The sequence below is a fragment of the Cimex lectularius genome, unplaced genomic scaffold (assembly GCF_000648675.2).
Source record: "Cimex lectularius strain Harlan isolate CLEC.00 unplaced genomic scaffold, Clec_2.1 scaffold25, whole genome shotgun sequence".
Taxonomy (NCBI): Eukaryota; Metazoa; Arthropoda; class Insecta; order Hemiptera; family Cimicidae; genus Cimex; species Cimex lectularius.
The window spans coordinates 1,093,885-1,107,983 of record NW_019392633.1 but is presented as its reverse complement, the minus strand read 5'-3'; the positions used below and the strand labels follow the sequence as shown (position 1 = coordinate 1,107,983).

The 14,099-nt window shown below is 37.6% G+C and overlaps 2 protein-coding genes across 3 annotated transcripts; one reads left to right on the top strand and one right to left on the bottom strand.

Annotated features, from left to right (window-relative positions):
- The first annotated feature begins 740 nt into the window (after positions 1–740).
- Positions 741–3,928, top strand: LOC106668851 (methyltransferase-like protein 4). The gene is made up of 5 exons (XM_014397996.2): positions 741–1,152; positions 1,423–1,781; positions 3,226–3,400; positions 3,458–3,629; positions 3,687–3,928. The coding sequence occupies exons 1-5, from the start codon at positions 898–900 to the stop codon at positions 3,839–3,841; spliced, it is 1,116 nt and encodes a 371-aa protein (XP_014253482.1). The 5' UTR covers positions 741–897; the 3' UTR covers positions 3,842–3,928.
- A 1,423-nt stretch (positions 3,929–5,351) lies between these two features.
- LOC106668858 (ras-related and estrogen-regulated growth inhibitor-like protein) lies at positions 5,352–10,523 on the bottom strand. Of its 2 annotated transcripts, none has more exons than XM_014398003.2 (5): positions 10,388–10,523; positions 10,022–10,111; positions 9,877–9,933; positions 7,132–7,208; positions 5,352–6,856 (listed from the first exon to the last, which is right to left on the bottom strand). In XM_014398003.2, the coding sequence occupies exons 2-5, from the start codon at positions 10,101–10,103 to the stop codon at positions 6,338–6,340; spliced, it is 735 nt and encodes a 244-aa protein (XP_014253489.1). In that variant the 5' UTR covers positions 10,104–10,111; positions 10,388–10,523; the 3' UTR covers positions 5,352–6,337. The 2 variants fall into 2 exon arrangements, with proteins under 2 accessions (XP_014253489.1, XP_014253490.1); XM_014398004.2 differs by having other exon boundaries at positions 10,392–10,523.
- Positions 10,524–14,099: the final 3,576 nt, after the last annotated feature.

Here is a 14,099-nt window from a genome sequence, read left to right as displayed (position 1 = left end):
CTCCATATGAATTTACGCCCATCTGAAGATTTGAAGCCAACTATCACCTCATCTTCAAAAACAACTCGGCCTCGACCTTCCAATGCCCAATTCACATATTCCCATCCTAATAGAAGCCTGGCCATTTTCTAAGCTGAGGTAAGGAGAGGACCGTGAGCCGAGTGTCTAGCCTTCTTTTTACAGTCCTGGGGTAAATCGAAACAGATCGGACTTGTCCTACCAAATTTCTTATCCCCCTTCGCGTGGATTCGTAGAGCCTAATGAATCTATCGTCTCTCTCTCTCTCTCGTCTTTAGACCTAGGTCGACCATTCCTGACTTTGTAGTAAAAGCCCTGTTTCTCTGAAGTGCCGAAGAATCTTTCTATTCATATTCCGCATTCACATGTACTAGAATACACTCCGCTATTTTCCTGAATGTCAATCTTATCTTTAGCGCTGTATAGCATTTTTCCTAATGCTTCATTGTTTGCATGGCGTTTTTATTTTTTGAGAGAGAGCTTATTTTGTTGCCGTTAATGCGGCAGAAACCTCTAAAACCCAACCTTGCAACTGGCACCTCCGGGACAATTATCACTCGAAAATCGGTGAAATGATTGTTGTTGTAGTGATTCTTGTTATTTTATCAATTTTTTTTATCTGTTAAATTGTTTATAACCTCGTGATTTATATTCTTTGCAAAAGGTATGCATAAAAAAATAAATAAATACTGTCCGCCTTGGGACATCCCAGTCGGTCTCTAGAATGTTTTTGCCTCGGAAGGTTTCATTATTTACATGACTTCTTTATTTGAAGGTGTTATTAATTTTATGATGTGATATTCTCTTTTATGAGGGCCCTGTCTCTTCTCGGACAAACTTGATTGTTGTAATGCCATCGCGTGTTTTTCCCGGCCCGATATGAGCATAGTCTGCCGCACTGACAAAGGGTGGGTCGTATCCCATTATGATTACACCAAGAAAATCTACACCAACGTCCTTTCCCACTCGGGCCTGATCGACCTGACGTACAACAAGAACCTGTTCAACATCATCACGCCTCTGATGAGGGACCGAGAAGTCAGGAATTTTCTGAAAGACGTCAGCGAAAAAGAATTCGTCCTGTCGAAGGATCTGAAAAGAAAGGGCGTCAAGTCGACTCTGTTCGACCACGAAGTAATTCTAACGATTTTCTCCCGTTAATAAATCGAATTCCAATTAATTAAAGATTTTCATCTTTTAAGGGAGAATTGATCTAACAATTTTATTAATACTAGTGAGCTAAAAAACAAGCCTTTTTTGTAATCTCTAGCACTTCACATTCCCGGCCTTTTCAGGTGAAAATTTTCAGTTTTAGGACTGTAAAAATATTCTTATTGAAAAGTTTATTTTTTTCATCAAGCTGTTGTACTTTAATTATTCTAGGTCTCACTATTTGTGTTACAGATAAAATCCGTTGAAAATTTGTTCATAGAAATAGTGGATTTAGCTAAGAAGAAGAACCTTTTTCTCGGTGAACCCAGCGAGGAAGACTATTTGAGCAATAACCGAGATGCGAGGGAATTCGCTGAGAGGCTGTCGAGCGTTTCACACAAACTGATTTGTAAAGGAGGCAATAACTCTGCTTCGCCTTTGATAGCAACTATCGAAGGCAGAGATTATGTCATCCCTTCATCCTGTCTCTTTTTCTCATGTGACATAAGGGCAATAGAACAGAAATTAGACGGTTCTAGATATGACTTTGTCCTTCTTGACCCTCCCTGGAGGAATAAATTCGTCCGAAGAAAAAAATTACTCAACCAAGGGTAAGCTGTCCTTGTAGATATTTTAGATGGGAAAGGATTGATGTGATGCTTTTCTTAGATATTTGATTAACACATTTGATGCTGAGTACAATTTCAATTTCCACAGTGGCAAATATTATTTAAATTAATTTTCTTTTTCTTGGATGCATTCCTTATTGAGGTTTGGCATCCGGGCATACTTTGCTTCCTACCTCTTCTTATTACCTTAGTTAATCTGACGACCCTCAAAACTAAACTAACTTTATACAAGACTTTACTTTGGACTACGGAGTTTGGAGTTCTGCCAAGCCATCCAACATCCAGCGCATCCAATCCTACCAATCATAAGTCCTCAGACAAGTCGTCAAAGCTCTTTACTACATCACTAACCTCCCTATTTACAAAAACCTGAACATTCTTTTTATTAAATTCACTAATTTCGTGGTCCGCTTGACCAATTAATATATTACAGTTAATTAAGGTTTTTAGTTGGGATAAAAAAGTCAATGGCATGAGCGGGATTCGAACCCACGATCTTCGACTTGATATGCCGCTGCTCTACCACTTGAGCTATCGTGACCTCGATCCACTCGGACACCAACTTCCCATCTCAACTACACCAATCGCAATGGCAAAAAGGAGGGAAAATTCAAAAGGTGCGGTTGAGATGGAAAGTTGATGTCCGAGTGGATCGAGGTCACGATAGCTCAAGTGGTAGAGCAGCGGCGTATCAAGCCGAAGATCGTGGGTTCGAATCCCGCTCGTGCCATTGACTTTTTTATCTCAACTAAAAACCTTAATTAATTCTTTTTATTAATGAACTGATCAGTTCCCAATTCCAAAAGTTACGCAGCAAACTTTTGATCCATCCTAAGAACTCACCATGTCGCCTTAATTAATGTTGGCCTAGAGATCTCCTTGCCCCTTAATCCCTCCCACTGAGTACCAGCATTGTCCTCCTCATGGCGTTAGAGTTAGTGCTTTGACCGTGTGAAAAAATATTTTATGATCACATTTGTAATATGTACTAATATGTATAAGGTACAAATAAAATAATTAAAAAGCAATCTTATACATTATGTCCTGACTCCTGGTCAGCCACATTGAATGTTTAAAAAAAAAACCATATAAATAACGATAAAATTATATATATTTTTTAAAACTTAATTTTATATTAAATTCATGGAAGGGGCTATAGTGTTAACATTACCCTGTAGGATAATTCTAGCCTTAAAAAAAGTATTTTTGTAATCTTATCTAGTTTTGTTTGTTTAGAGTTAATGTAGACTGTTTTTGTACCCATGAAATCATGAAAAGAAAAAGTTTAACTTATCTTCTATTGTAGTTATAGTAATTATGCAAGTCATTATATCTATACTTGAGTAATTAAATCAACTTAAAGTTATGAATAATTTTGCCAAACATTTTTCCCTTGATTTTGTATAAGTTTGTACATGCTTTGTAGATACGATATGTTAAGTAATGACGATATTAAAGAAATTCCTATTTCCAAAATGTTAAATAATAATGGCTTAGTAGGAGTGTGGTGCACTAATGCTCCATCTCATATAGAATCAGTCAAAGAGACTTTATTCGAGAAATGGGGTTTAGAATACTGTGCGACTTGGTTTTGGGTTAAGGTGAGTCAGAGTTTAATTTTGAGTGAAATGAAACATTTAAACATTCGGATATTTCAGGTCACTCGATCAGGAGAGCCGATTTGTCCATTTTATAGAAATCACAGCAAAAAACCCTACGAGAGAATAATTTTTGGACATGTATGTGGGCACAACAATCGAGTGCCTGAAGAAAATAAGATAATAGTTAGTGTGCCTAGTTCTGTACACTCCCATAAACCTCCTTTGCCAGGTAGAATTGTTAAAATCCTTATCGTTCAAAAATATAAATTATTACCTTTTTTTGTAGAAATATTATCTGATTATTTGCCGAACAAACCTAAATGCATAGAGCTGTTCGCTAGATACTTGCTACCAGGATGGACTAGTGTTGGTGACCAAGTTCTCTCCTTACAGTATGTTCCATATTTTGAAACTGATGCTAGCGAAGAAGTTTCTAAGTAAATATTTAAAAAAAAAAATGTTTTACAACATACCACTCTGTGATATACCATTTGGTCTGTTGATAAATAAATTAGAATTGTTTAAGTATACCTGTGTTTATATTTTACTTCCAGTTTTACAAGAAAAGTTAGTGCTATTCGTATTAACTGAAATGTTGATTAATGGTATTTAAAGAAAAGAACACACTTTTTTGATTCTCTAGTACTAGTTTCACATTTTTATGCTACATCGGTAGTTAGCAGTATCAGCCTACTGAATGTAACTTCACCTGACCCAGGGAAACATCAAATTATAAAATCCCCCAAGAACGCATAAATCCTCTTGCCTTGACAATACTCAAAACATTCTTTTTAAAAATCTTCCACAAAAAGCCATAGTCCACCTAACAAACATCTTCAACAAAATATTCTTCTTTTCTGTCCATAATGCTGGAAAATCTCTAGTTATTCTCATTTTGAAACTTGGCATCCGATCCAACCAGTTACACACCTATTAGCCTAATTAGCTCTGTTAGCAAGGTGTGTGAACGTTTTATGCTCACCGCATAGCTCAGTCTTGCATGAAAACAGTATCATTGTTTGTTTTCAGGCCAGGATCTACCTCTGCCTAATTACACAGGATAGTAGATGACATAATGCTAGCCTTTAATGTAAGAATTATGATGTTTGTAGATTGACCTGCAGATAATCAATGTAGAGTTCAATATCTTCTTTAAGGTCTTTACTAGGTGAAAGAAGGACAAAAGTGTTGTAATCACCAAGCTTTCGGCAACATTATGTTGCCATCATTAGGGCCTATTTATTAAGAAAATATACTTAATTAATATACATTTTAACAATCAACAATCAAAAACATCAGTGCATACTTTTCCAAGAAAGAAGAGAAAAAATTTTTCTCATCGGAAAAAACTAACGCAATGGTTTAGGTTATGAAGCACATGGCCAGCATTCGGTTATATATGGTGAACAAGCCACCGAATGCTGGCCATGTGCTTCATAACCTAAAGCAGAACAAGTTTCTGATGCTTGTGATAGACTTGGCCCAATATACATGCATATTAGAACTGCAGAATGCAACAAAATGTTGATGTGTTGACAGGTACAAGCACAGAAGAAGAAAGAACACTTATAACTTGGCCGTGATAGCTGGGGATTTTAATCTTAATATTTTCCCCCCAATAAAAATATTATGTGATTTATAATCATTTAGTTATAAATTAACTAGCTGTGGAGGTAATTGTTACTAGGCAAAAACTCCACTAAACCATTTGCATTTAATGTATGTGTATGTAAAATTTTTTGTACTTCTTCTGAAGGTGCTTTTCTTTGCATCTCTTCTTTTTTTTAGCGTGTTATTTAATTTCTCCCAAATTTATGAGTGTACAAATTAAGACACTTGCCAAACATTTAAATTAAGCTTCATATTGTTACCTTCAATGAATAAAAAAATTTAAGTGCAAACTACATTTCATTTTTTTTGTTGGATGATGGGAATGACAAAAGCACGGTGGTTCTGTAATACACCAAACAGTTTTATTATTGTAAAAAAAAAATCATTCTTACATATAAGGTACACTTCACATTAAATAATCTTACTCGACAGTCTGGAAAAATTTCATTTAGGACCATTCAATCCATGTACGTTTCTGACAACGCAACACCACGAAACAAATAGGCAATATCAGATTTTGAACTTTATAAATAATCACAGCCTTATTTTACTTAGATTCATACAAAAATTATTAAACAATGATTCTAATTTATTGTGCCCTCGTTTGGCAGATATAAGTTACAATTCAATTGTGATTATTAGTAATTAGTCAATAATTGCCTAATTATTTCACAAAATGTTATTAAAGGCCATATTATATTAATAATAATTGCTTCGATATAAACTAATTTATACTCATGAATGCATTATTTTAATAGTATAAATGGTAACTAGTTCTTTTTTGCTCTTTGGCGACTTTCTCACAATAAAAAGTTTAAATAAATTAATAGAAACATAAACTGCTAATTAATAATTAATAATTTTGAGCTATCGAAAGTCGAAGCTTTATATTCTACTTTGTACTACAAAATAAATTTGCCTCTACATGTTATCTACACACAAAGTATACTCCTTTCATGCATTTGTCTCGATAAAAGATAACATTACACGATAATTTGTGTGATATGAATGTGTCGAGAATAGGAATCGAACAAGTATAAATAATAACCATCCTCATTAGCACCTAACAGACCTAAAATGTTCCTTAAAAGGCTCCCACAACGGAGCTATCACAACGGTCGGAGACGTTCCAATTGAGAGTCGTACAGCTCAGAGATAGATCTTCTCAAAGTGGAAGCTTGAAAACAAAGCTCTCCGAAACGTCAGCCGTTTCCCGGAAAAGGAACAACGCTTACACCTGTTCCAGGGCTATAAGCCGGCCAAAAACAGACAGACTCCCTCTTCATGAGGGCTTCAAGCAGAAGTATCAGCCGTCTGCGACTCGAGTCACAACGATGCCGTAGCAGTGAAGTTCTGACGTCGTTTGAGTACCCGGTTCCTGTGCAAGTCGGACTTATGACATACGACCACCGTGCCGCCGTGTTGGTTTGCCCCAGGTTGGCCGCTTTTACTAGTACTGCTGCCGATCAAGGTCCCTATCATTTTCGTGACGGAAAACTTGCGCGTCTTGTTCGAGCAGTTGCCTTGCTGGCAACGGGTCTCGTTGAGCAGGGACTCGAACGCCTGGTAGAGATCTGCACTATTCTCAGCGACGGACACCTCGTAGAATTGGCAACCGTTCCTCAGGGCGGCACTCCTTCCCTCGTCTTCGGTAACTTCACGCAAATGGGCCAAATCCGCTTTGTTCCCTAAAAGCGTGACAGGAACCGACGAGACGGAACGCAATTTCTGGAGGTTCTCCAGTGATTCAACTGCATATTGGAATGACTGCTTGTCGGTGATGGAATAGACTATAACACAACCATCCGCCCATTGAACCTGCTCCACAGGGAAACTGGAATCCCTCTGAAAAAAAGAAAAACAAAACATTAGACCAAGCAGAAAGAGAAGAACAAGCGTTAGACTAACATTTTCATTTATTTTATCAATTTGGCCTTTGCTCATGACAGAGAGGGGCATTAGATGAATTAGATCTGATCAATACACAAATGTGTAAAAGATAAGGAATTTGTCTGCAATTTGAAAACGTTTGATGTTGGTTCATTGCAGTTCAGTATTATTTTAGCTTTATTTAAAACAGTCCTGAAATATTAAAAATGAACTTTAAAAGTGAGACTCACCGTTTCTCCGGAGACGTCGATGATCTCCACTTCCACCGGCGAGTTGTTGATCGTAACGGTCTGGCGATACAACAGGTCTGCAAAGAGAAAATCACAATGAATTAAAAAGCAATAATCGTTTAAGGGAAAGTACGTGTGGGCGTCGGGTGTCGGCAATTACGGACTTGTGACCCTCCCACGGCCTGAAGACCCTGGAAAAGCTGCTAAACTATCCGTTAGCGTCGAAACGCGATGAAAACCCGTTCGAATTGCACATTAAAACCATTAGAACATCACGCAAAACAAAAGCTGGTAAGAGAATTTCATAATTTCCGAGATGATCCGTTAAATAAAAGTAACGGTTTAAAAGAGATCTCGGTCGGAATTTTTCCTCATTTACTAAGCAGCATTCTGGAATGAGGGGAAGTTCAATATTTTGTAAAAAGGCGAAAAAATTAATTGTGAGATTTCCTCCTTTGGTCTGCGTGATGATAAACCATTGTTTGAGTTATCTTTCATCCTGGTCTCCCTATCTGGAAGGAACCAACAAAAATCAGCGAGGATAGGCAGATCAGGATGACGAGAAACTATCAAACAATAGAAAAATTATTATGTCATATTTTTATTATTGTAAGATGTATTGCATTATAGTGGTGGTTTGTTAATTAAATAAAATATCAAACTATCCATAAATTCTTAAAAAGTGTTAATTTCGAAGGGTCCGAAATTTTTCCACTTTCTCCGCTTCCACCCATTTATTTATTTTTTTGCAGTGAACTATGAGAAAGCGTCATGGTTAAATGTTAAATGTCAGCAGCGTGACCAACTTTTATTGATATGGAATAAAGAATTAAAAGTCTGTCGGATTATTATTGGTTTAATGGCCCTAGGGTCGGGCCTTTTTTCATCGGCCGTCCGAGTCCCAGTTCTGATGACCTCGCACATTCTGGGACTATCAGCCGGACTCGGAGGCGCCTCGGTCCGACTTCCTGCGAACGTACGCCTCTATCACGAGTGTAACCCGATCATTACAAAGTAGGCGGTTCATCTAGTCCGTGATATTTCATAAGAGAAAGCTTTCCAGAGATCAATCATCGGGTTAATAGAGTTACGAAATGATTTCAATATACGCGAAAGTATTATGTCCATTATCTTCTACGGCCCAGAGAGTTCGGAGAACGAGTTCAAACGAAAAACATTCCGCCGCACCGCTGCAATTACATGTCAACAATTATCTGTGGAGTTTAAAAGCAGAAATACACATATCCGATACAGTGACGGATGATATGCCATTCGTGGAAAAAATTACGTGGAAAAACAATGAAATATACAAAAAGAAATAACAGTTTTGTTTCAATCAATTTATCCAAGGTCTACGAGAGCTTTCACCGATTATTTGGGCTGAATCAATACTTTCAATTTAATATCTGTAGGCACTTTCACGGCCGTTGAAATTCCCTTATCAAAAATGTAAATTGTAAGGCTGGACAGGAAGCGCGCGACACGAGAGGCGAAGAACTAGTTGGGATTTTGTCGCATCAAATCGCGCATCGCCCCATGGATAGCGACAAATTAATTATACATGTGGAGGCAAGACGGCTACCTTGGGACCAAAAATCCAAGTTTTTCCACCAAAAAATTTCTTCAATTCTTTCCGTTTCTCAAAACTATCGTTGACCCACTCTGCTCTCCTTTTTGCTGACAGTCTCTTTAGAGGAAAATTCAAACTCGTAAAGATCAAAGAATTCACTTGGAAGGGGCATAATTATTGTACTTTTTAAAAAACCAACACCTACCACTTATGTACTTTGATTGGTTTTACTGAAAAGGGTGATGTAAAGCAATGGGTTGTGGGCGAACAGAATCTACCATAGAAACAGTTTAACCATTTTCTTAATTTCAATTAATTAATCTTTTTACTAAGGTCTTGGTTGAGATGAAAAAGTTAGTGTCACGAGCGGGATTCGAACCCACGACCTTCGGCTTAATACGCTGCCGCTCTAACCACTCGATATATCGTGACCTTTATGATCTGTATTTTTTAATGTAGGTGATGTAATCTGTAATTTTAGATTACAGCAATAAGACTTTCATTGACAATTCGAATCACGTCGACTGACATGGTGATGCTTTGGCGGATACAATTTAAGAATTTGGTACAGGTCGGGCTGATATGATATAAAGTTAAGATAGGCACTTGGCGGTAGTCCAGCCCGACTAAATATACCGGGTGTACTCGGCGACACTAAAGAAAAAATTTGGCATTTGGCACTTTTTGCCGCGATATTTTCAAAACTATTTCCGCCGCCGGACCCTTCTGACGAGGTTCCCGGGTATTTTCATTCGGATATTATATAATAAAGATTTTCGCCGGGAATGTCATTTTCACTTCGAGTTTTTCTCTTTTATTTTCACGTTCTCCTCTGCTGTTCCTAGCCGAGATTTTTTTTTGTACTTTATATAAATTCGTTTTATTTTTAAAGGTAAATGACACATTTTACAATTTTCACTCACATGCTGCCTTTATTGAATGAGAATCATCCAGAAATTTTTGGGGAAAAAAATCACATAAAATTCTAACATTTTGTATAACACTTTTTACGGGTAGAACAAATAATTAAGTGGCAATGAGTTATTATTCCTTTTTCTAATTTTCTTTACTTTAACGTTGCATTATAAATTCTGGCCAACATCGTCCGTTCTTAAGACCGAATTGTAACGTCCGATACACCCTTTTTTTTAACATCATAAAATTGAGTAACTCACCAGTATTTGAACGGTATTCGCCGATGTAGCGTCTTGTCAGATAGCGGACTGTCAAAGCTGTGAAACAAAACAGTATTCAGTTAGTCACAGTGTTTTTCTGCGTTTTTACAGCTTCATTTTATTTGTATTTTGAAAGTGTGCTCACCAGATTTTCCGACGCTGATCATCCCGAGTACGACAATCCTGACCCTGGGAGAGTTTGCGGTGTTCCTCTCCTCCGTCTTCATCGTCCTCTCTGCAACACGGTAAAGACGTCTGACGTGAGTAAAATGAAACGTCCTGCCAGGCAATTTACTAATTTCTAATATCTTTCCCATAACCGGCATGGTGACCTTTGGCCGGTGTTAAAGAGAATACCGCTCGTTACAACGAAATCGATTTCAAAAAGAAACTTTCACGCCTCGTCGAGTAATTTCGAGCCGTCGGATTAAACTTTTTTAATTCGAAAAATTTTTTGACGTCCGTTTAAAATTGATTGGGTGCTATCGAAGTACTGTGTACTGTGAACTACTTACTTTTTTTATAGTTAGTAATGTCGATTCTCCGATCGGGCTGTCAAAAGCTCACGGCTGGCACAAAATAACACAAGTCAGCACAAATCCACAAAAACGAACGTTGGTGTAACAAACACTACTGGCGTGCTGCCGCTCCTCCGCCCCTATTTATGCTCTTCCAGTTATGCTCGCGGGCGCATGCTCCATGCTCTCCACCGCCCCTTCTCGCGGGATGACAACTCCAGTCGGCTGCCGACTCTCGTACCAGAGCGATCCAACTTCTGGAGAGAATTTTTCACATACACAGAAAAAAAAAAACACGATCCACGTCCTCCTTCCAACTTTCTTATGCCAGGTCTTTTGCTGGTGAAAGCCCCCAGATTACGAAATGCAACCTTAGCTGTCATCAAAAGCACACCAGCTCCTTCCAAATAACCATTTCTCTTATTTCTTACATCAGATTCGCATTGCTCGTCCACAGAATATATATTTGAACTTCATCCTCCCAGGAGGAAGATTTTTGTAAAAAACGGGATCGGAGGACGGTCATTACTAGGTTTAATACATTAAATTTATGGTACAATTGAAGTGAAAAATAAAATGTATACCATTCGTGCAAATGTTCTTGTAATGGACAGAATAATAAAATCATCTTTAAATAATCGATAAAAGTTTATATATTTGGACTTGGATTTAAATAAGCTCAAATCCACACATGTAAAAATTATAAACATACTCGAATGTGCAGAGTTGAGCCTATCACTTCTCGCAGACATCTTTCGTAGTTTACGACGTTCAGCCACCAAGGTTAGACTTCGGGTTATTCCAGCACCCAATCAGTTCCTAAATCCAAACCTATTCGCACTCTCACTCATTCTTAAAAATGTTTCCTATTTGCATACCATTCTCTCAATTGGTTGTGAAGTATTCGATATCCCTCCATTACCCTTTATACATAGCTAAGCTAATTGAAGGTCGATGGCCATTAGCCCTCTTACACCACATATTGACGCCAATAAATACATTCACCCACAACACATGCTACGTATGCAAAACAATAAAGTATATATATAATAAAAACAGCCCTGTTTCCTCCAAAAAATAGGAACAGGGGACTCGCCCCCTTGCTCAAGCACGATTCCATATCGGGTGGCATTCCTACACGCTCGCTACATAGATCCAAATAGTTTCACCCTTCAATTGGTGGTACATATCGAGCAACCTTTCATTACATGCTGGACACGTACGAAGGCTTTGACCCGAAAGTGTCTGCCAACCTCGCATGGCCTACCCTTAATCGGCTGAGGATGACCTTTACATTAAAACTCTGCAATATAATATTAAAAGAAAGTTTTCGATACATTGATCAGGAGGATCAACGTGCTATTGTAAAAGTCTTTATATAATTTCGGAAGACAAGATAAGCTAATCAATCGATAATTTGTAGATCCCAGGCTTTGTTATTAGGTTTTTTAGTCTCCTGGCATGTTTCCACTTATTTAGGCTCCTATTATTGCATCAGAAAGTTGTATGAGTGCTTCTATTTATTAATTTAAAAAGTCAGGAGGGAAAATTCGAAAGATAGGTTGTGATGGGAAGTTGTTGTTGATGTCCGAGTGGATTGAAGTCACGTTAGCTCAAGTGGTAGAGCAACGGCGTATTTAGCCGAAGGTCGTGGGTTCGAATTCCGCTCGTGACACTGGCTTTTTTATTTCAACCAATGCCTTACATAAAGATTAATTAATTGAAAGAAGTTATTTGGTCAATCGGACCACGAAATATAATGGATTTTATAATAATTGTAGAAGTTTTATTAAGTCTAATTAATTTACAGTTATTCATATATCGTGAGATGCGGTCGGGTGGGATGTAGGTTTCAGAAAAATATTTTTTTTATCGTGCCAACGTTTCAATCTTTATTGAGATCATCTTCAGGGCTCAAAGTATTTGTTTTCCGTGTAGACGTGTCATTCTTGCGTGTCGTGTTGAGAGTACTCTAACAAACACTTTGAGCCCTGAAGATGATCTCAATAAAGATCGAAACGTTGGCACGATAAAGAAAATATTTTTCTGAAACCTACGTCACACCAGACCAGATCTCAGGATTTCCGAATAATTATTATTCTTATTATTAAATCTTTTTCAATGGTTCCAGCCAGGCATTTGGATGACATGAGAGTGTCAGGGTCATATCATTATTAGAGTACGAATACAGCTCGTACGAAGTCGGCAGGAGAGTGACTTTAAATCACTCTACAATAAAAATGGTTCTTCTGTGCTTTGTTAGAGTACTCTCAACACGACACGTAAGGATGGCACAATTACACAGAAGACAAACACTTTGAGCCATGAAGATGATCCAAATAAAAGATCGAAACGTTGGCACGATAAAGAAAATGTTTTTCTGAGACCTACATCACACCCGACCGCATCTCACGATATATGAATAACTATGGATTAACGGTCACTAATCTCTACACAATATTATTGACGATCATCTTGACATGTGAATTTTTATCAATCAATATTTGGGATTGATTTCTATGTTTTTTAATAGTAAAAGAAGTTAATTGATCCATTGGCTGTATAACGTTCACACTACACGTACATCCTTCTAACAGTAGTATATAAAAAATGAGGACGTGGGAACTGATCACGCTGTGTCGTTATGTAATTCTTATTTTACAACACCTTTTCGATTATAGTGTCCAAAAGTGTTTATTAGGGTTAAGTATTAAATCGTTCGTCGGGTCGTTACAAATAGGAGGGTACTTTAGAACGAGTGCCTCTTTCGAAGCCAAGTCTTAAATAAAAACCGTTTAAGGGCCAAACGACTCTTGACCGTGCCGTGCTGCACGAGCTCCTAAATTGTCGGGCATACTGGACATGAATATATTAAGTCAAGAGTAAGACATGGTATGTAAATCTTGCGATCTTTTAACAAACGGTCTTTTAACGAATTTTGAAAACGATCTCTTTTGTGAATGTGGCGTTTGCGTTTGGACATTTATGATCAATTTGCCTTCTTTCATGAAATTGAAAATTAATTTTAATGCTCTTTTTTGGGTTTCGTGAGAAATTGAAACGATAATGTAGTCACCAGCAGCGGAAAAATTGCCGTAGAAAAGATCAATAATAATAATTAATAATAATATAACGTTGCCGAGAAAAGGCGTATAGATCAAGAGCTGGCAGAAGAAATGAAAGATATGCTAACCGGTTGTTTTTTAAAACAAAAAAAAATATTTACAAATATAGTGATAGACAAAATAAACGCACCACCCTTAAATTTTAATGTATTTAGGTTTATGCATATTTTATACATTTTTGTCCCTTTTAAACCCGAGTATTTCCACCTCTGGCACGAATCGCATGCAAATGAAGCGTTTTCATTCCTTGGAAAATTTATGATAAAATCTTGAGGAATTCTTTTCCATTGATCAAGAAAGCCGTTTCCAACTTTTCTAGGGTGTTAGGATCTGTGTTCGTCGTACTCGTCGCTTAAGGTAGTCCCAAATGTGTTCGATTTGGTTCAAATTTGGACTTTGAGCTGGCTACACGAAGCACTCAATTCCAATCTCATTCAAACGGTCATCCACAATATGTGCTCTATGTGGAATACCATTTTCCTGCATTACCAAGAAACCTCACCGATGTGGCGGGGGGGGGGGCAATGGCACTACATGTTCTTCGATTATGTCTTGTAAGCACCTCTGTGAAGTTAGAGAT